Source organism: Globicephala melas, chromosome 18 (assembly GCF_963455315.2).
Source record: "Globicephala melas chromosome 18, mGloMel1.2, whole genome shotgun sequence".
NCBI lineage: Eukaryota > Metazoa > Chordata > Mammalia > Artiodactyla > Delphinidae > Globicephala > Globicephala melas.
In genome coordinates, this window is record NC_083331.1 from 49,198,822 (window position 1) to 49,219,656 (window position 20,835).

At 41.1% G+C, this 20,835-nt stretch overlaps 1 protein-coding gene and 1 pseudogene across 4 annotated transcripts in view; both read right to left on the reverse strand.

Moving 5' to 3' along the window:
* The window catches only part of TBC1D4 (TBC1 domain family member 4), a 247,335-nt gene that overhangs the window by 202,543 nt on the left and 23,957 nt on the right, over window positions 1-20,835 (reverse strand). For 2 of the 4 annotated variants that reach the window (XM_060288239.2, XM_030838657.3), the window contains exon 1: window positions 9,727-11,087. The exons of 1 other annotated variant lie outside the window; for it this stretch is intronic. In XM_060288239.2, the coding sequence (XP_060144222.1) occupies window positions 9,727-10,224 (498 nt within the window). In that variant the 5' untranslated portion in view covers window positions 10,225-11,087. Of the gene's footprint in view, window positions 1-9,726; window positions 11,088-20,835 lie in introns of those variants that run through there. One more of the 4 variants, XM_030838656.2, reaches the window with a different exon arrangement.
* On the reverse strand, window positions 11,488-13,111 carry LOC115843056 (MORF4 family-associated protein 1-like; annotated as a pseudogene).

Below are 20,835 nucleotides of genomic sequence, written 5' to 3' on the forward strand. Positions count from 1 at the left end.
GCAGATGTCAAGTAAGCATTTAGATGCTGAAAGAAGCTGGTGCTCAGAGGAGAGGGCTGAGCTACAGAGATAAGTTTGGGAGCCATTAGCAAAAATTTACAAAGTAGCTTTTACAAAGTGCATGAGGTTTGGAAATCCAGATCTGCTGTTACTTGCTGGCTTGTGTCTTTGTAGGAAAATTACTGACTTAGTTTTCTCACCTATAAAATGGGGATAAGAAACACCTGTTTTTAACAGGATTGTCTAGAGCAGGGGTCAGCAATCATTTTCTATGAAAGACCAGATAATAAAGACTTGGGGCTTGGGGCCCATAGGGTCTCTGTCAAAAATACTCAGTACTGTCATTGCAGCATGAAAGCAGCCATAGATACTAAGTAAACAGACGAGTGGGGTTGTGTTCAAATAAAACTGTATTTACAAAATTAAGGGGCATAGTTTGCCAGCCCCTGGTCTAAAGCAGTGGTTATCAAAGTGTGGTCTTGGACCAGCAGCATCAGTATCACCTGGGAATTGTTAGAAATGCAAATTCTGGACCTCACCCCAGACTAAGTGAATCAGAAACTCTGGGGTGGGGATCCAGCAATCAGTAGTAAAACAAACCCTACAGGTGATGCATGTTAAAGTCTGAGACCCTCTGGTCAAGAACATTAATAAATATATACTGCTTAGAGGTATTATTAATACATATCTATTATTTTTTTAACCTGGTTCGTAGAAGTTTCGAGTATAATTTCTAAAGGTAGAATCAAATGCTAGATAATTGTGGTGAAAGCAAAAGAGAGATAACAAACTCTCTTAAACTACAAGGTGGACTTAGGTAAGAATAGTTGAGAAATTAAAGACTGTTTTTATATACTCTTTATTTCAGAGAACTCCTATACTTTCTCATATATTAAGATAGATTTAATTTAGTCATGTTCACACTTCACTTATTAAAATGAACAATATAATTTCAAATATGTATCTTCAACCTCACTTCCAATAGAAGGGTTAACACCAATTAACTTCCAGACCCCAAATGGCATTTTAGCTATGGGTTAGTAGTCAACTGCTATAACTAACACACTTAGAATATAGAACAAGCAAATTTATCAAATGCCAGTTAATATTTTAACAGAAAAATTTGACCATTTGAATTTAGGATCAATAGGGGAAGTTAAAACATAAAGGGCTGTCAAGAAACTAAATATAATACCACCCACTTTCATATTGCTTTACTAGTACTATCAGAAACTAGGCAGAAATCTGGTGTCCTAGATCCAGCCTATGGAACCCTCCTCGAATTAGATAAAAGAATTATGGATGAATATAGAGGGGTCATGCCTACTACCTACTACCACTAGGCTATATTCATGACAACTGGCCTTAGCAAAGTTCCATATGAAAACTGAAATAAAATCAGTAAACAATGGTTAACAGCTTTGGAGGGCACCAACAGGAAGGGTTAAGGACCGGACAACAGATCGTTCCTCAGAAGAGGGAAGGCCAGCTTCCAAAACTGAAAAGAAATTCAATCAAGCAGGCAGTGCACAATATTCAAAGAGTCAGAGAGTAGGGCTTCCCTGGTGGCGCAGTGGTTGAGAGTCTGCCTGCCGATGCAGGGGACACGGGTTCGTGCCCTGGTCCGGGAAGATCCCACATGCCGCGGAGCGGCTGGTCCCGTGAGCCATGGCCGGTCTTCAAAGTGAGCAACAGGATCAGACAGATACAACACAGAGTAATCGGGTATCCCACCAGGTATAAAGTACATGTCACTGGAAATCTAAGGAGAGGAAATATTTGTAGAACCAAGCGAGAAGGCCATCAGTTTAACTTCAGGTAAACTCAGAAGAATCTCTCAAGCTGCCTAGCTAATGAGAATTAAATGGCTGAAACCAGAGCAAGAGGTGAACTGAAAAAGCTGGGAGCTGTCTGGGGCCAGAAAACAGACTTGCTTATTTGTTTGTAAAAGCTTAAGCCATAAGGTATTTGTCCACATTGTATAATGAATTACTGAAAATGTGTATGAAGATACAATTGTGAGATACAAAATACTACTTGATTTGCTCAACCAGAAGCACTGACTTGCAATCTGAAACTGATCATAAACTACTCACAAGTTATATAATACTGGTAGTACAAAGTTCCACAGTTCTAAATTTGAGAATTTTAGAAATTCCTGTAAAAATTCACAACAGTGCCAAAGTGAAGACTGTCCAACTAGTTAAGGGCATCCACAAAATAAAAGAACTGAAGCAGCAAATTTAGGCTTCTATATTTAACCAGGAAGATCCCATTACTTGGAGATCCTCTTTCGAACCCAACCTCTTACAAGAAATGAAACTTGAAAGGGATCGGTAACTTGAAAAAGAATAACTCCGTATCTTTTTCATAGGGCTGCAAAAACCTGCGTTAAGATTATCTGAAATTAAACCAACCAAAATTTTAATCTCATATTTTTTCCCTTTCTGTCATAGGATCATAGATGACTGGAATCATATTAAATAACACCTGAAAGTTTAAGCCAGGAGTTTTCCAAACTTATAGTTGTTCAGAATCCTTTTAAAGGTAAATTAAGGTGTTAACATAATTATTTTACTGTTACTTTATTTAAATATGTTCACAAAAATCTAGATATAAACTTTAGATGCTTACAGCTCTAGCTTTTAAAAAGCTTTTTTTTTTTCCTTTTTGAAGCAAATTATAGCCACTTTATTCAGAAAGTCAAGAGTCTGAGAAAATGATGGACTAGTGTCCTTGAGACCCATCTTACCGGGGTCTGGGTGCTATAGTTCATTTTACAGAACAAAGAAAGGGGGAGGTGAGGAGGTAAAATCTAAAAAGCTTTAAAACCAAAACCAATTTACAAAATACCCACAAACGCAAGCATAAAACTAGGAATAATTATACTAACAAGCTAAATTCAATGGGATGAAAGATGTTATTTTTCAAAGCACATGCCTACAGCACTGAATGCTACAGCACAAGTTCAGCATGCTAATGTTACTGTGGACTCCAAGATTGCTTTTTTATGAACCATTTTTCTCTACTTGAACTCTTACAAAACCATACATCAGCCCATTAGGTCAATGGGCTTTATCTAACCTTAAAAATTTACATATTCTTTTCCCTTTAACCCAAGGTAATTAAAATAGCACAACTTGGTGCCAATATTTCTTGCTTTATTGTATGTTTTATAATGATGGTAAGATGCATTATTTTTATAGTATAATTTTATACTTTATACTATATAATTATATACTTTTATATTATAATACAGTTTATAATTTATACTTCGTACTTTGTTATACTTCACAATATTTGTATCCTTTATGAGTCACTAAAATATATTCAAATGCATGGTTGTACCTGTTCTTAAATATATACCCTAAAGATTTTTTATTCTAAAGTAGTTAAAAAGGTTGCAAACAGACTCTCATAATTTACTTCCCTGCCACTCCTAAGGACACTACGTAAAAGATACACCGGAGTTCAGTTACACCAGCCTAACAAATCATACAGACTTTTTTTACTTTCCATTAAAACAAAAATACACACTGGCAAAACTATATCCAAGCATGCATTCAGCATTTCATTATTATTTTACAAATTTAATGAGCATATTTAACTGTGGAGATTTTTAATATAAAAGTGGGGGGAAGTGGACAAATACTGCATGATCTCACTTATATACAGAATCTAAAAAGTCAAACTCAGAAATGCAGAGAGTAGAATAGTGTTTGCCAGGGGATGGGGGATGGGAGACATGGGGAGATGTTGGTCAAAGGGTACCAACTTTCAGTTATGCAGGATGAGAAAGTTTTGAAGATCTAATGTACAGAAAGCATGGTGGCTATAGTTAATAATACTATATTGTATACCTGAAATTTGCTAAAAGAGTAGATCTTAAGTTTTCTCACCATATACAGACAAAACGATAACCATGTGAGTTGATGGATATGTTAATTAGCTTGATTGTGGTAACCCTTTCATTTGATACGTATATCAAAACACCACACTGTAGCTTTAAATATATACAATTATTTTTTTTATAAATTTATTTATTTATTTTATTTTTGGCTGCATTGGGTCTTCGTTGCTGCATGCGGGCTTTCTCTAGTTGCGGCAAGCGGGGGCTACTCTTCATTGCGGTGAGCGGGCTTCTCATTGCTGTGGCTTCTCTTGTTGTGGAGCAGGGGCTCTAGGCACACGGGCTTCAGTAGCTGTGGCAAGTGGGTTCAGCAGTTGTGGCTTGCGGGCTCTAGAGCGCAGGCTCAGTAGTTGTGGCACACGGGCTTAGTTGCTCTGCGGCATGTGGGATCTTCTCGGACCAGGGCTTGAACCCGTGTCCCCTGCATTAGCAGGCGGATTCTTAACCACTGCACCACCAGGGAAGTCCCTACAATTCTTGCTCATTAATTATACCTCAATAAAACTGGAAAACAGCTATCTTAAAAAAGAATGGGAAAAAGTGATAGAATAAAACTTCATATTACTAATGACTAAAAGCTAATTTTTCAACAATTGCATTCCAGAGCAGCAGATAAGAGAATTATCTACCCAGACTGGAATCAGCTTCTATCATTACAAGGCTTGTATCCTCGGGGAAATATTTAACCTTTCTTTACCTCCATTTTCTCATCTGTAAATGTGTCAGAATCACCTGGTCGGCTTGTTAGAACAGACTGGTGGACCCCACCCTCAGTTTTTGGTGATGTCAAGTTCCCTGATGATGTTCAGTAGTTGTGGCACAGGGGCTTAGTTGCTCCGCGGCATGTGGGATCTTCCTAGACCGGGGCTCGAACCCATGTCCCCTGCACCGGCAGGCAGATTCTTAACCACTGTGCCACCAGGGAAGCCCAACATTAGAATATAGTCCCTAAAAATTGTTTATTCCATCTGCAGAACTTAAAACTTTGGCTTGAAAGGTAAAGTTTTCATTCAACATATGGCTAGTCTTATCACGCCTGGCAGAATAATGTCTGTCTGGAGAAGAAGATATGCAAAGCTATTAAGCTAGAAAATGACGAGTTTCTTAAAAATCTTCTGTAGTCCCGTATTCCTCCTCCTCACACTCAGCCTGAACTTTCAAGTCTGAAAACAACTACAAAAATAACCAGGGGAACAGAAGTGGTCATATTCCCAACCAGATGAACAAAATCACTGAGGGCAGTTCTCAAATTGTGGTCCCCAGGCCAGTAGTCTGAACATCATCAGGGAACTTGACATTTTTACCTTTCCTCTAGATATTGTAGTCAAGATTCTACCACAGAGCCAGGGCAAATTAATCCACCTCAAATCAGAAGGGGAGAGAGAGGTTTCCCTGGTGGCGCAGTGGTTAAGGACCCACTTGCCAATGCAGGGGACACAGGTTCGAGCCCTGGTCTGGGAAGATCCCACAAGCCACAGAGCAACTAAGCCTGTGCGCCACAACCACTGAGCCTGCACTCTAGAGCCCGCGGGCCACAACAAGAGAAGCCACCACAATGAGAAGCCTGCGCACCTCAACGAAGAGTAGCCCCTGCTTGCCACAACTTGAGAAAGCCCGCGTGCAGCAACAAAGACCCAGGGCAACCAAATATAAAAAAAAAAAAAAAAAAAAGACTACAGCAAACATGAGGAGATATCTACCCAGAATAGCACAAAGTACTCAGAAAGCAAACAGAGAAGTGTGAACATTTCCAGATTTCTATTTCTCTGGTTTCCTTGCTAGCATACTCCCAGAGCCACTGACCCTTAACTCTGAGGAAGAACTGAAAATGACCTTTTTGAAGTATATCACTGAAAATTAAGTTGAAAATTGGTTACCTGAGTAAAGCTCAGAAAATACTAAATATTTTAAGAGAAACAAACAAAAAACCCACAGACTTAGAGAATTTAGTGCTAAAAAAACTGGTGTCAAGTTCATTTTTTAATTTTAAGAACACAGTTTGTAAAAGCTCTTTGAAAGTACGTTCTTTCGAGCTTCAAGAAATATATACATAAACAAAATCAATGAAAATTATAGCAATCATGTTTTTGTCTTTTTAGGACTAGTCATTCTATAATTATGAAGTATATGCTGTTGTCTAATGGAAATGATAAATAACACCTTTATTCTCTAACAATAGTTATAAACACTAACAATTCTTATTTTTTAATATGATAAAAATATATATAACATAAATCAAATTCTACTTTTTAATAGGGAAATGGAGATAATGCTATATATATATATATACATAGCCTCTTTCTGAACGTAGTTTAAAGGTAAGTATTTGAGGAATATTAGTGACCTTCCCAAGATGTAAGGTAGAGAATCAGATATTCTTGGTTCTCCAACCAGTTTTAAGTCTACAACTCCATTTATGCCAGTGTGATTTGTTTATTAAGTTATGTACAGTTAAGCACTTTTACTAGTTCAAATATCCAACTTTGGCTGAAATGTGCTAAGTCTGACATTCCTCCTATGCAAGACTACACATCTTGAATAAATGGGATCCAATCTGTATTGGCATATATTTGATCTGAAACTGGTTCATTTGCTCCCAACCCATACCCCTCTTGCACCTGGCAGAAATAGCTATGTATGTATCAGACCATTCTGGCTGAGCACTGCTTCAGGCTGACCCAGGTTGAGCATCCTTAGGTTGACTCTGACCCGGAAGGTGTGGAGCCACAGGGCACATCACTATGGCAACTCCCCACAACAGACCCAAGCTACTTGCGCAGTGTTCCCATCTCTGAGGTCACATGTAGATCCACACCCCCGCCCCCAAAAAGAAGATGTGTGAGTAGATATGTTGCAAGGCATTATCGTTTTATATATAGAAACCACAATCCTCCATCTCAGGGGCTTGGCAGAAACACGAACTTTGCCAATTATCTATGGTCACCCATGTCCCTGTTTGCCCTAAACAGTCCAGTTTTATACCTGTTATGCTTGTGTCATTTTAATGATGCCCCCTTTCTTAATAAAAATTGTCCTGGATTAGACAATAAATTATATGGTCATCCTACAGACAGGCCCATTTCAGAAAAGAGACAGACATGACAGACAAAGCAGAGGCAAGTTTACTTGGGGATGTTTTCAGGCCTTTCTGCTCCAGGCCACCTTCCAATATTTTGTTCAGTGACTGTAGAAAATACTTAGGAGACTTAACAATAATCTTAAAGTCCAACTAAAAAATTCTCTACTTCAAATGTAGAACTCAGCAGCAAAGCAAACAGCAGGTCCTCTTCCTTCTCATCTCAAACGTGCTCAGAATGATCCAGAGGTTCTACTCTATACTAGGCATACTACTAGACGGTAATACTGTGATGAATCCATCCCTCTCACAAGTTCAATTGCAGAATCATCACTTCTGGGAGTTTGACTCATAAATTTTCCCCCCCAAATTATCCTAACTCTCCCCACTATTTCAATAGGAAATGTGACAAACAGTACTCAGTATCTAATGACTGCACTTGTCCACTCAACAAATATTTACGCCCAAGATCAAACGTGGCAGCCCTTAGATCTCTGAAGCCAACCTTCAGATGTGTTTTGTTTAGCCCAGATAGGATTCTTGTATGTTTAAAATATTTGCTGATACTTTAAAATGTGGACTCATACATAAAACTCCAGATTTCCATCTTCTCTTGAGAAATCCGGAGCTCCGGCAACGCTGGGCTTATATTCTGATCATGTAATTTCCAGTTGGAGCTAACAGCAGCTTGAGAAAGGACCTCTCTATCTAGTCCTCTATGGCCCTCACTCAACCTTCTTCCCCTCAGTTTGAGTTTGTAACCCCTGATCTACAGCTGGAGATAATCCTTAGGTAGACAACAACTGGCATTTCAAATTAATGATCCTCTGCCAGGGGCTCTCTAGGCTTGGAGCAAATAGGAATCTATATCTTTAGATCAAAGACTCAACTGGGAAATGGCAATAAACAGGAAAAGTTTGTTTTTTCTTTTATCAAAAAGCCATATGGCTTCCACTCCTCCTACAGGACCAAAGGGGGGAAATAAGCCTAAGCATGTTATTATTTGTAAAGAGCGCATCCAACCTCTAATATCTAAATACAAAATGAAAGTAAATAAAATGAGATATTTTAATTGACCTTCCAATGAGGCCAGGGAAGACTCAACAGCCACTGTTGAGAATTTAAGGTGCCATAACCCATAAACAAACTTTGACCATCAATGAAATTAGCAATGATGTGTCATGCATCAGATCTGAAGAAAATAACCACCAAGAATCATAAAACATTCCTTAAAGTCCTGGAAAAATGCAACCACTTCCACCTTACTGACAGAACCCAAAAATCTTAATACAATAAAGATGGTGATAACGTTCAGAATAAAGAACATGCTGCACTCCAATTTCAACCTAGGTGAAAGCTAAAAATAAATTTTTAACAAATAAGCATAAAATGAAATTCATTTTAATCATGGTTAGAATCCTGAGATCATCTGTGATAAGGTATTTTACCATAACGTAACAGCGGTAACATTAACTAAAATATTGGGAGTTCTGAGCCCTTAGGATATATTAAACTAGTTTACAAAGTAACTGATGGAATCTAAAACAATGAGCTTTATTTTCTTCAGCTCAGCTACAGGCCTTTTTGTGAAAAACTATTGGACAGTCTTTCAATTACAGATACTAGAATACATGAATTTTCAAAAATTAAAGTCTTATTTATAGGAAGTTTTTCTCATCTGACTATTAATTTCCCAGCTGCTAAAGAAACCCGCCACATAGTACAACTGAGACTTTATTTATTTATATTTAGACAACACTATTTTCCCAAAGAATTTAAAGTACTTTGCCCAAACAGTCAGTAATTATTATAAATAACAGCATCTGGGGGGCTTTTGATATGGTAAACTCCTTACACATTTTTTAAAAAGGGGGAGGTGCTGTTTTTCAAGACACAATCACTGTAGTAAAGATTGTTTAGATAACTCTCCAGAGGAAAAAGGACTGTGTCCGTTTTTTTTAAGGAAGTAAAACGCAGTTTGGTAACAGGCACCTTGATTTAGTAAACTCTGGAGAAATATTAGAAAAGAGATGTTCACCTCTTCTACAACACTGATTTTTAAATCACCCAGGTAGGTACTGATTCTGTCTCCATTTAGTGTGGAAAAAACTGCAAAAAAAAAAAAAGTCTTTCCACTCAAAATCTAAAGGCAGATTCGTATTTTGCTGACAATCTGACAACGTCTAGTAACTTCTCTCTAAGCCGGGCTCCAAAACAGCTTCCCAGATCCAAGATCTGCAGGTGCTGCTGTGACTAGGATGCGACTGTCCTAAGGGGCCAAGGTGCCGGACTCGGCCAAGACCGAGAGTGTGTGCGGGGGCCTCTAGGAACCCAACCCTCTCCCGCTTTCCCTCTTAAACACACGCGTGCACGCACGCACACACTCGGCCAAGGCCGGGGATGCCATCTCCAGGCACACCCCAAGACATCGAGATCCTCCCGGCACGCGCGCTGCTCCCGCATTCTCCTAGGGCGCACCAGCTCCTCCACTGTCCCGAGACCACTCTCCGCCTCCCTCCCTCTTCCTCGGCCCTGCGGGGAAGGAACTGCCGCCAGAAGCAAGCTCCGGACTCGGGGTCCCAGGAGCGGGACCAGCCTGCGCTCAAGCGCGCCACGTGGAAGGCGCGCGCCAGGAGCTGGACCAGAGTCGGTCTTTAACGTGGGGTCCCAGCGCCTGCAGCCCTGCCACTTCTCCCGGGTGTGATGGACCCTCCCCCGTGCCTCCGAGCCGCGGTCTTGCCTGATTCGGGTCTGTGGCGCGGAAAACGTGGCAGGCCATCTGCGACTCCGGGTCGTCTGGCTGCGCCTTGATCAGGTAAGCAAAGTAGGTGAGGTCGTGGCTGTTGTGGATGAAGCGCGAGATGTGCTGCGCCTTGTGCTCGAAGATGAACACTGCCGGGTTGGGCTGCGCGGCCGTAGGGCCACAGCCCCCAGCGGCACCGGCGCCCGGCGCGGGCACGCAGCGCAGGAGGGGCGCGCTGAGCACCAGGAACACCTCGCGGGGCGCCGGCGCCCCGCAGCCGCCCGCCTCGGGCTTCTGGCTGCGCCGGCGGATCTCGGCCATGAGCCAGGGCAGCATGGGCAGCGTGGTCCTGCGGTCCAGGCACGACCCTCCCACGTACCACAGCCGGAACCTCTTGTCTCCCGGCTTCCCCTGGCCAGGCTGCGCAGTGGCGCCCGGCTCGGGCTCCAGAGGGTGCGGGAACGGCTCATCCTGAAGGCAGCTGGGGGGCTCCATAACTCGCGCCTCCCGAGGGCACGGAGGCGGCCGGATCGGCGCGCCGCGCCCCCAGTTCTCGCGTTGAAGGCGCCGCCGAAACTGTGCCAACAGCCGCGCTGGGCCCCTGCGCCCGCCTCAGCGCGACCCCGAACTCCGCGCTTTAGTGGCCCTGCCCCATGCGGCACTTCGGGCGCGGCTCCCAGGCTCTGGCGGCGGGCACCCGGGGAGAGCCCGGCAGCAGGACTGGCAGGAGAGGGCGGGTTAAATCGCTATCCTCCTTTCTCCGGCTCGAGCCTGGGGCCGCACTTCCCCCTTCCTCGTCCGCGGCTCCGCTGGGTCAGAGGACAACGCCGAGGGCCCCGCGCCTCCGCCGGTCGCCGCCGGTTCCAGCGCTGCAGAGCCGTTGCGGCCGCCGCGCTCGCCCCGGGCGGGCACTGGGAGGCAGGGCGGGGAATGGGCTGTGCGCCGGAGGGGGTGACTTGGGGCGGAGCTGACTCCTACCAGGGTGACCAGCTGTCACCTGGAAGGTCGGGGCTCCCGGGCTTCGGCGCGATCGGTTCTCTGGGAGGGCCTGCGAGAACTATTTCGATGGAAAATAACAAAAACAAAACGTGGCCTCGCGGGGGCCGCTCCTCCTCCGGTCGCCGCAGCCCAGCTCGCTGCTCCTCCTCCAACTGTTCCCGTCCCTCCCTCGCTTCTTCCTTCCTTCCAGGCTGCTTCTTTAATCGGGCTGCCACGCCGCCTCCCGTCCGGCGGGCGGAGAGTGGTGCCTATAAAAGCTTATCTGTGAAGTCACCTCTTCGCCTCTTTCTCCGGCCGCGATCCCAGACCGCCCCTCCAACCCGCCCCTCAGGCAGCAATACTGCGCCCGGCGCCGGCACTGTCCGGACCAACTCATCATCTCCCGGGTCACCGATATCTCCGTCTTCTTCTGGGCGTCTCTGCTGCCCCCTGGAGAGGGGACCACTCTCAACGGGGCGCTGGGATTTTTTTTTTTATTTAATTAATCATATTTGCTTGGTTTCAATTCCTTCTAAAGCCTGCATCATAATTTCTGAATATTATTTCCTAATAATCTCCAAAAAAATACTCGTGTTTTAAATCACGAAATTACGATGAAATTTCTTTTCCATTTCAAAAGAAATTTATTTATGATTTTTTTATTAACACACATAGGTGCTTTGGTCATCTGCACAAAAAGAAAAACAATTTTAAGGCTTTTTAGGTCTTTGTTTTTCAAGGCAAATGAACACTTGTTACATGTTTGATTTTGACCTCAAATCCTAGTCAGATCTACTGCCCTGGTGACCTAGAAGGGACTTTATGGGCCCTGATATGACTTTTCCTTTCTCCAGGCTCTCAAGGCTCTTGGTAGATTGTCTCTTTGACGCCATACTCTTAAACCTCTGTAATGTGTGAGGATATTACAATAGTAAAGCGCGCTCCATCATTCCCTATTCAAACTTCTTTGTCGTTTAGGGTCAGATAGGTTGTCTAAATAAACGCACCTGACAGGTTATACAATAAACACGAGACAATATGCCACAAAACATAGCTCTCCTCCTTTGTCTCACAGAGGTATTCAAGTTCCATAACATGTGCCCACTGTCTTCCATCTCCAACTCTCTTTTGGTTTTTCCCAGTCTTATCCAAAGCAATCTCATTCCTACATTGCTTCACCAGCTACATCCAAGTAGTGCCTTCCACTGCACCTCTAAAGTTGGAAGATTCTGACCCCAAGTCTTCACACGGGTGTTCCAAAGTTCCAGAAAACAATCAGGTCACATGATAACACCAAAATACAAGGCCATGCCCAACATTTCCAAAACACTGCAAAGTAACAAAAATAAACTGGAACAAGTTTTGATTAAGCCCTGTTTCCCTTATGAGAGTATTTCTCAAAAGAAAGTTATTTTTAGGAACCAAATACATTTCACAATCTACACCCATATCAAGGTCACCAGCCACTGACCCTAAGGGACATTGTTACATGGGAGTAAAAAACATACAAAAACTGAATAGAGAAAATGAGCGGTTTCAGTTTCTTCCAGGTATCCGCCCATCCTTACCAGCGGACCAGAGTCCATCAGCTGTGAAAGCCAACCCTCCTTCAAGACGATTTGCTTTTCTCTATCTGCCAAACCAGCTCCACCATCAAATCTGCCATCTTCGCAATCTCCTTGGCTTTCTCCTCCACCTTCCGGCACAACTCTGGCACTCTCTCATCAGCTTCCCCACTGGGATGCTGAAGGTGATTCAAGGCTTTCTCCTCCGAGGTCTCCACCTGCATTTCTATCTGCATGAGCATATTATCCATCTTCCACAACTTACTCCTGGTCCTCAGGTACACTCTCGTGGGAGAGCCACCATATCCTCCCGCACCCCACGGATGACTGGAAGCAGGAACTGCTCCAAATCTTCCTAGGGCCCCAAAACTTCCACTTCCGCCGGTGCTTCTACCTTGTCCCGGTCCAAGGGGCGCATTTTTCCTGCCTCATCTTCAGAACCACACGACCCTCACGCCCTGCCCTGGGACAGCTGATCAGCAGTTACTGCTCGGGTCAAAAGCGACCCACGCTCCTTGTCAATAGTGTTCCTGAACTATCTTTTTAAAAATATCTCTTTACGCCTTTTGCTTCACCACTGCTCAGGGAGAAAACAGCCTCACATGTAAACTGCAGAGCGGTGAACAGAATCACGCTCAAGTATTTTTAACTCCAATTTCCCTTTAAAATATAACATGGTATGACAAACATGAATCGTCATAGCTTTTAGTGCAGCCAATACATTTTATTCATTGTATTTACCCAGTTCAGAGCTAGTGTAGAGATTTCGCACCCTTTTTTATGTAGTAATATATATTTCCAGGGAACTCAAAAAACATTCTAGGGATAATTTAATCATTCTAATTTTAAAGAAGAAAGAGAAGTATTCTTTTTTCTTTTTAGCAAATTGGACTTTCATTCTTTTTACTCTTACTAAATTATAATTAAGAGTTAGGTAACAGGTAAACAAAAATAAGTGGGAAAGACCCTTAAAGTTCCCAATTTTCGGGCTTCCCTGGTGGCGCAGTGGTTGAGAGTCCGCCTGCCAATGCAGGGGACACGGGTTCATGCCCCGGTCCGGGAGGATCCCACATGCTGCGGAGCGGCTGGGCCCGTGAGCCATGGCCGCTGAGCCTGCGCGTCCGGAGCCTATGCTCCGCAATGGGAGAGGCCACAGCGGTGAGAGGCCCGCGTACCGCAAAAAAAACAAAAACAAACAAACAAAAAAGTTCCCAATTTTCTCCAAAGGGCTCATAGGAAAAATGAAAACTCTCCCATTCTCTCTCTCTCTCATTTTTTTTCCTTTAATGGTATTCTCACTGTCTATAAAGCCTTGAGACTATTTTTTATCCTATATGTAATATCACTACAATCAATTCCCATTATTCCCATGCAGAATTTCTGGGTGCACCCTGATGGCTCCCTTATAGATAGAATTTAAGCTCCAAGATAAAGACATTATTAATTGGTTAGATTCACTCATTCGGTTTACTCACACCACCACGTTTTTGTGCAAAGTAGAACCATGTCTTCAAGAAGCACTGAAGGGTTTCCCTGGTGGCACAGTGGTTAAGAACCTGCCTGCCAATGCGGGGGACACAGAGTGGTCTGGGAAGATCCCACATGCCGTGGAGCAACTAAGCCCGTGCTCCACAACTAATGAGCCTGCGCTCTAGAGCCCACGAGCCACAACTACTGAGCCTGCGTGCCACAACTACTGAAGCCCCCGCGCCTAGGACTTGTCCTCCGCAACAAGAGAAGCCACCGCAATGCGAAGCCCACGCACCACAACAAAGAGTAGCCCCCGATGGCTGCAGCTAGAGAAAACCCTCGCGCAGCAACAAAGACCCAACACAGCCAAAAATAAATAAATATTTTTTTAAAAAAAAAAGTAGTGAAAAGTTGTCCGAATGTGACTGAAACCTTGTAGAACCTTGCCAGAAACTCCTATATAGATCCTATTTCCCTAGGCCACATATCTGAGATCCATAAAAAAGAAAGAAAAGAACAGAGATCTGGGGAAAGCATGGAAGTCTTGTGGGTTCTACGAAATCAACCAGCTTGGGAGCTAGGAATGAATCTGGAGCCCCAGCAGGCCATTTCTTACTGGTGAAAGAAAGTGATGCAATAAACATCTACTTATTGACAGAAACACAGAAGAATTGTCTTTTATTACATGACATCCTAAGTGTGATTGCTTCCTGCTCTGGAACATCCTTAGCCCTCTCTTTGTAACCTTTTTGTGATGTTTTGCTTACTGTGCATTAATGAGCATTATTACTGTTTACCTATACCTGATCCTCTCTGCATCCTGACACATGGGAAGGCAGGCACGATCCTAAGAAGTGTTTTGGAAGTGAAATGTGACCAGAGGTGACTTGGGTCATATCTTTGAGTAGAAGCATTTAATTGCCAATAATCAACGCCCCAGCCCTCTCGTGCTGTCCATCCCCACGCTTCCCCTTCAGTGGTCATTATGGAAACATCAGTATGGAGGTTCCTCGTGATCGAAGCAGTCCAGAATGCTGTGCCAGTTCCTAGAGGACAGCTGCCTTGGAGACCCTCCCAGGCACACAGCACACTTCTTGTAGTGGGAAATAAACTTTTTTCTTTGTTAAGCCACTGGGATTGTGGAGTTGTCTGCTACCTTGTTGTAAATCTATCCTATCCTGTCCGATAAGGTTATTATACTACAGTATATATTGTATCTTATATAACTTGCTTTATTATCATTTAGACATTTGACTTATTGCATGAATGAACTATATGGTAAGCTATTAGTTTCTTATCATCATTGTATCACCTGCAGAAGCTTAGAGAATTGCATGCACATAAAAAAACTGTTCAATTATAGTTTGATTACTTGAATTTAGAAAAAGACAAGAGGATGATACAATTTTAAATATTTGCTGGCTATTACACTGAATATGCAGGTCTATGAGTTTACTAAATGGTGGGGCAATAAATCATCCTCTGACCCCCAACCCTTCCACTCTCAACCCCACTGTTGCCCAAAAAAGGGCCAATGAATATGCTCATGAAAAGCATTTCTAACAATCTGCAAGAAGTATCTCCTGAATAGTCTTGTAGCCACCTCTACTATGATATCCAAAAGTAAACACTTATTTTTTTAAAAGTGCTCCTCTAATATCCCAATATTATAATGCTGTTAGCATTAATTAGAAGTTGTAACATTCAGTCAAATCCTAGTTTAAAAACTATATACTACATGAGAAGTATAAGGGCCTGAGCTAGTGTGTAAGACTGGAAAGGTTCACCTCAATCTCTTAGCTTGTCTCCTTGCTTCCAAGCACAAATGTACTCTCTCTTTTTTTCTCTTTCTATCTCTCTCTTCCATTCTGTACCCTCCCCCAATATCTACTTTTCTTCCCATTTAAAAATCTTTAAATGAAGATACATTTCCTAAAGCTCAAAGCACGAATCTTTCTAGTCTTATATTTGCTGCTCTTCACCCCCCCACTCCCTCACCCAGACAACCTTTCCATTCCCAGATGCATTACATGCTCAGGTCTTCATGGGGCTTCCTAAGCTTCTTCCTCTCCCCGATTGCTCTTGCTTCCTAATGCCCACAACTTGAATTTCCCCCATCTTTCACTATGGAAACATTTATCTATTGTTCAAGACCCAAGTCAAGAATCATGTCTTCTGTGAGGTTGTTTCTTACTTCCCCAGTCAGTGTTAGGGGCCCTCTCTTCTTGGGTCTTTTTTTAAATACATTTCACTGTTATAGCTCTCATTACAGTTATAATTACTGGGTAGTTTGTCTGTGTCCCCCACCACAAAGACAGCATCTTGAGAGAAGGGATTATTTGTTTTGTGCTCTGTTTTCCTCCAGCAGAAAACACAATAGCTGACCCTTAATTGGGTCTTAATAAGTACTGAGTGAATGAATGAATTGAATTGAATAAATGGCAAATGAGAATTTAAGAAACTAAAGATTAAGAGGTTATTTTACTATCACAGAGGTGATACACCAAATAATTATATAATTTCATGTAAATGTACTAAATATATCCACTAGCTAATGATAAAATACTAGAAAATAATAGAATGCCTCTTCAAAATCATGGTGGAGTTCTGACTGGAGATAGTAAACAGAGCACAAGTGTTTGTGACTGAATAACAATTTGAGATAGTATCAGGGTTTTCCCCTTATTGTTCCTTGTTCCCTGTGACCTTCCCCCAGCCCAGGCAGCCAGGGCATTGCATCTTCGCTGATCCAGGGAAATGAGGACACAGCAGAACACAGATAACAAAAGAGTCCATTCTTAGCTTTCAGGTTTCAAAAGCTAAGAACCTTGCAAAGGGAAAAGATTTGGAATACTATGTGCTCTCAGATTCAGTTTCTCTTGCTCTTCATACTAAAAAAAAAATAAAAGTTTCCCAAATTTGGGAGACGGAGACAAAGAGAGAGGAAATAAAAAAAGGATAGCTGCTAGGAAACTAGATGTAAAATATATGATTTTCAAATTAGTAGAATATTGATCTATCCAGTAGGAAAGGAAAGGGAATAAAAAGAAAAGAAAGGAAACAAAATTAAACTGTGATAATTAGAAAACTTAAAATAGTATGGCTACAGTAACTCCATATAGTAACTATAATAAATGTAAGTTAGTTACTCTAACAGACCAAAAGATAAAGACTTAAAGATCCAGGAATGTGTTGTTTACAGAATCACTTTGAAAATAAAAGGATATGGCTTCCCTGGTGGCGCAGTGGTTAAGAATCCTCCTGCCAATGCCGGGGACACAGGTTCGAACCCAGTCTGGGAGGATCCCACATGCTGCAAAACAGCTAAGCCCATGCACCACAACTACTGAGCCTGCGCTCTAGAGCCCATGAGCCACAACTACTGAACCCACGTGCCTAGAACCCGTGCTCCACAACAAGACACTGCAATGAGAAGCCAACGCACTGCAATGAAGAGTAGTCACCACTCGCCGCAACTAGAGAAAGCCTTCAATGAGAAGCCCGCGCACAGCAACAAAGACCCACTGCAGCCAAAAATAAATAAATAAATAAATAAAATAAATTTTTAAAAAGAAAGGATATAGAAACATTGAAAATAAATAGCAGAAAATATATCAGGCATACATGAATGAGAAGAAAATCAGGGTCGTGGTTTCAATGTTAGATTAAATAGAATTTAAGGCTAATGAAAGGGGTCATGAAGAAATATTTGCCAGCATAAGTATTAAGAAGATGATTTTATTTTTAAACACATGCACACTAAATAAATTGCTCTCAGCTACATAAAACAGAAACTAAAATAATGACAGGAAAAATAAACAGTTGGTGACTTTAACAAATCATCCGCATATACTATAAGATTAAATAAATATAATCAAATTTATAAATTTTGATAACATAATTAACAGTTTAAATATATGTAATGAATAAATGAGTAGAGAATACAAAATTTTTATAGAGCACCTGTGAAGAAAGCTAAAATTGACTATGCACTGTGTCACCCAGGAAACCCATAAATTCCAAAGAATTGCTATCATATACATGTTTTCTCTTTATTATTCAAGGTAAACTAGGAATCAAAAACACAGGTTTAAAAATCCACATATCTGGAAAGTAAGAAACATAGAGTATTGAATAGTCCTGGTTAAACAGAAAGTTATAAGAGAAAAGTTTAAAGATATGGAGTTAAGTTTAAAAAGGAATTCTGGCAAAACTTGTGGACTACAGATAAATGTATTGATTAAAGTACACTTATCAAAATAAAAGAAAGAACGAATAAAAACAAATAAACTAAGAATTTAACTAAAAAGAGAAAAAAATGACATGGAAAAACCCAAGGAAATAATAAGGAAAGAAGGAATAAAGTTAAGTCCAGAAATCAGGAAGATAAAGAATGGGAAAACAATAGAAAGGAATAGCAAGGAAGAATGTTTTCATATCTATTGATTATCTATATTGTTTTGAAGGACTTGGTGATCATATTTTTTTGCCTATTTTTTAAACTAGGACCAAATTATAGAATCTCTCCATATTAGGAAAAGTAACATTTTGTTCAGCATACATTTTCTATATTTCTCCCAGTTTCTCATTATTTTTTTGGACATAACAAAAACAGAGAATACAGATTTTTTTTTTCAAACACTCATAGAATAGTCAAAGAAATTAACCACACCTTGTCTTTTAACAATGTTTAAGGTGTCTTCACAAAAACTGAGGTAATTTTTTTTTTCTTTGCAGTACACGTGCCTCTCACTGTTGTGGCCTCTCCCGTTGCAGAGCACAGGCTCCAGATGCGCAGGCTCAGCGGCCATGGCTCATGGGCCTAGCCGCTCTGCGGCATGTAGGATCTTCCCGGACCGGGGCACGAACCCGTGTCCCCTGCATTGGCAGGCGGAATCTCAACCACTGCACCACCAGGGAAGCCCTGAGGTAATTATTGATTTACTTCAGCCCACACCCCAAATATAGGTGCTACTTCTTAATACTCTTGACAGAATTATAAATTAAGAATTATAAAAGTGACATTTTTTAATTAGGAAATTGAGGCACAAACTAAGCAGGTAATGAGAGTAATGTTGTAGAAAACGAACACAATACATAGCAACTGATTGCTAATCAAATGCACAGTGCTTGGCACAGAGAAGGTGACTAATAAAATTCTGGTGAATGAACATGTTTAGAGCTCTGTTGAATGCCAAAGAACAGACTCAGTTACTTACAGAGGTTAAAAAAATGTTTTGGAATATTTAAGTTTTATTGTATTTATTTTTTTATATAGCAGGTTCCTTTGCGTATTTTGCATAACAAGACTTTATTAGATGTGTCTTTGGCAACTGTTTTCTCACAGCCTTGAAGAAAACATTTCCTTGTCTTCTAATCCTCTTGATACTGTCTTTTGTAGAGCAGAAGTTTTTAATTTGAATAAAGTCCAGCTTATCAATTATTTTTTTCATAGTCTTTTTTTAACTTTATTTATTTTTTATATAGTAGGTTCTTATTAGTTACCTATTTTATACCTATTAGTGTATATATGTCAATCCCAACCTCCCAATTCATCCCACCCTTCCAACCCCCTCGACTTTCCCCCCTTGGTGTCCATATGTTTGTTCTTTACATATGTCTCTATTTCTGCCTTGCAAACAGGTTCATCTGTACCATTTTTCTAGATTCCACATATATGCGTTAATATACAAAATTTGTTTTTCTCTTTCTTACTTCACTCTGTATGAGAGTCTCTAGGCCCATCCACATCTCTACAAATGACCCAATTTCATTCCTTTTTATGTCTGAGTAATATTCCATTGTATATATGTACCACAACTTCTTTATCCATTCTTCTGTCAATGGGCATTTAGGTTTCTCCCATGACCTGCTATTGTAAATACTGCTGCAATGAACATCTGGGGTGCATGTGTCTTTTTGAATTATGGTTTTCTCTGGGTATATGCCTAGTAGTGGGATTGCTGGGTCATATGGTAATTCTATTTTTAGTTTTTTAAGTAACCTCCATATGTTCTCCATAGTGACTGTATCAATTTACATTCCCACCAACAGTGTAAGAGAGTTCCCTTTTCTCCACACCCTCTCCAGCATTTGTTTGTAGATTTTCTGACGATGCCCATTCCAACTGGTATGAGGTAATAACTCATTGTAGTCTTGATTTGCATTTCTATAATGATTAGTGATGTTGAGCAGCTTTTCATGTGCTTCTTGGCCATCTGTATGTCTTCTCTGGAGAGTTGTCTGTTTAGATCTTCTGTCCATTTTTTTATTGGATTGGTCTTTTTTTTTTTAATATTGAGCTTCATGAGCTGTTTACATATTATGGAGATTAATCCTTTGTCCACTGATTTGTTTGCAAATATTTTCTCCCATTCTGAGTGTTGTCTTTTCATCTTATTTATAGTTTCCTTTGCTGTGCAAAAGCTTTTAAGTTTCATTAGGTCCCATTTGTTTATTTTCGTTTTTATTTCTATTACTCTAGGAGGTGGGTCAAAAAAGATCTTGCTGTGATTTATGTCAAAGGGTGTTCTTCCTATTTTTTCCTCTAAGAGTTAAATATTGTCCGGTCTTACATTTACATCTTTAATCCATTTTGAGTTTAATTTTGTGTATAGTGTTAGGGAGTGTTCTAATTTCATTCTTTTACATGTAGCTGTCCAGTTTTCCCAGCACCACTTATTGAAGACACTGTCTTTTCTCCAATATATATCCTTGCTTCCTTTGTCACAGAATAGTTGACCATAGGTCCATGGGTTTATCTCTGTGCTTTCTATCCTGTTCCACTGATCTATATTTCTGTTTTTGTGCCACTACCATACTGTCTTGATTACTGTAGCTTTGTAGTATAGTATGAAGTCCAGGAGCCTGATTCCTCCAGCTCCGTTTTTTTTCCCTCAAGACTGCTTTGGCTATTCAGGGTCTTTTGTGTCTCCATACAAATTTTAAGATTTCTTGTCCTAGTTCTGTAAAAAATGCCATTGGTAACTTGATAAGGATTGCATTGAATCTGTAGATTGCTTTGGGTAGTATAGTCATTTTCACAATATTGATTCTTGCAATCCAAGAACATGGTATATCTCTCCATCTGTTT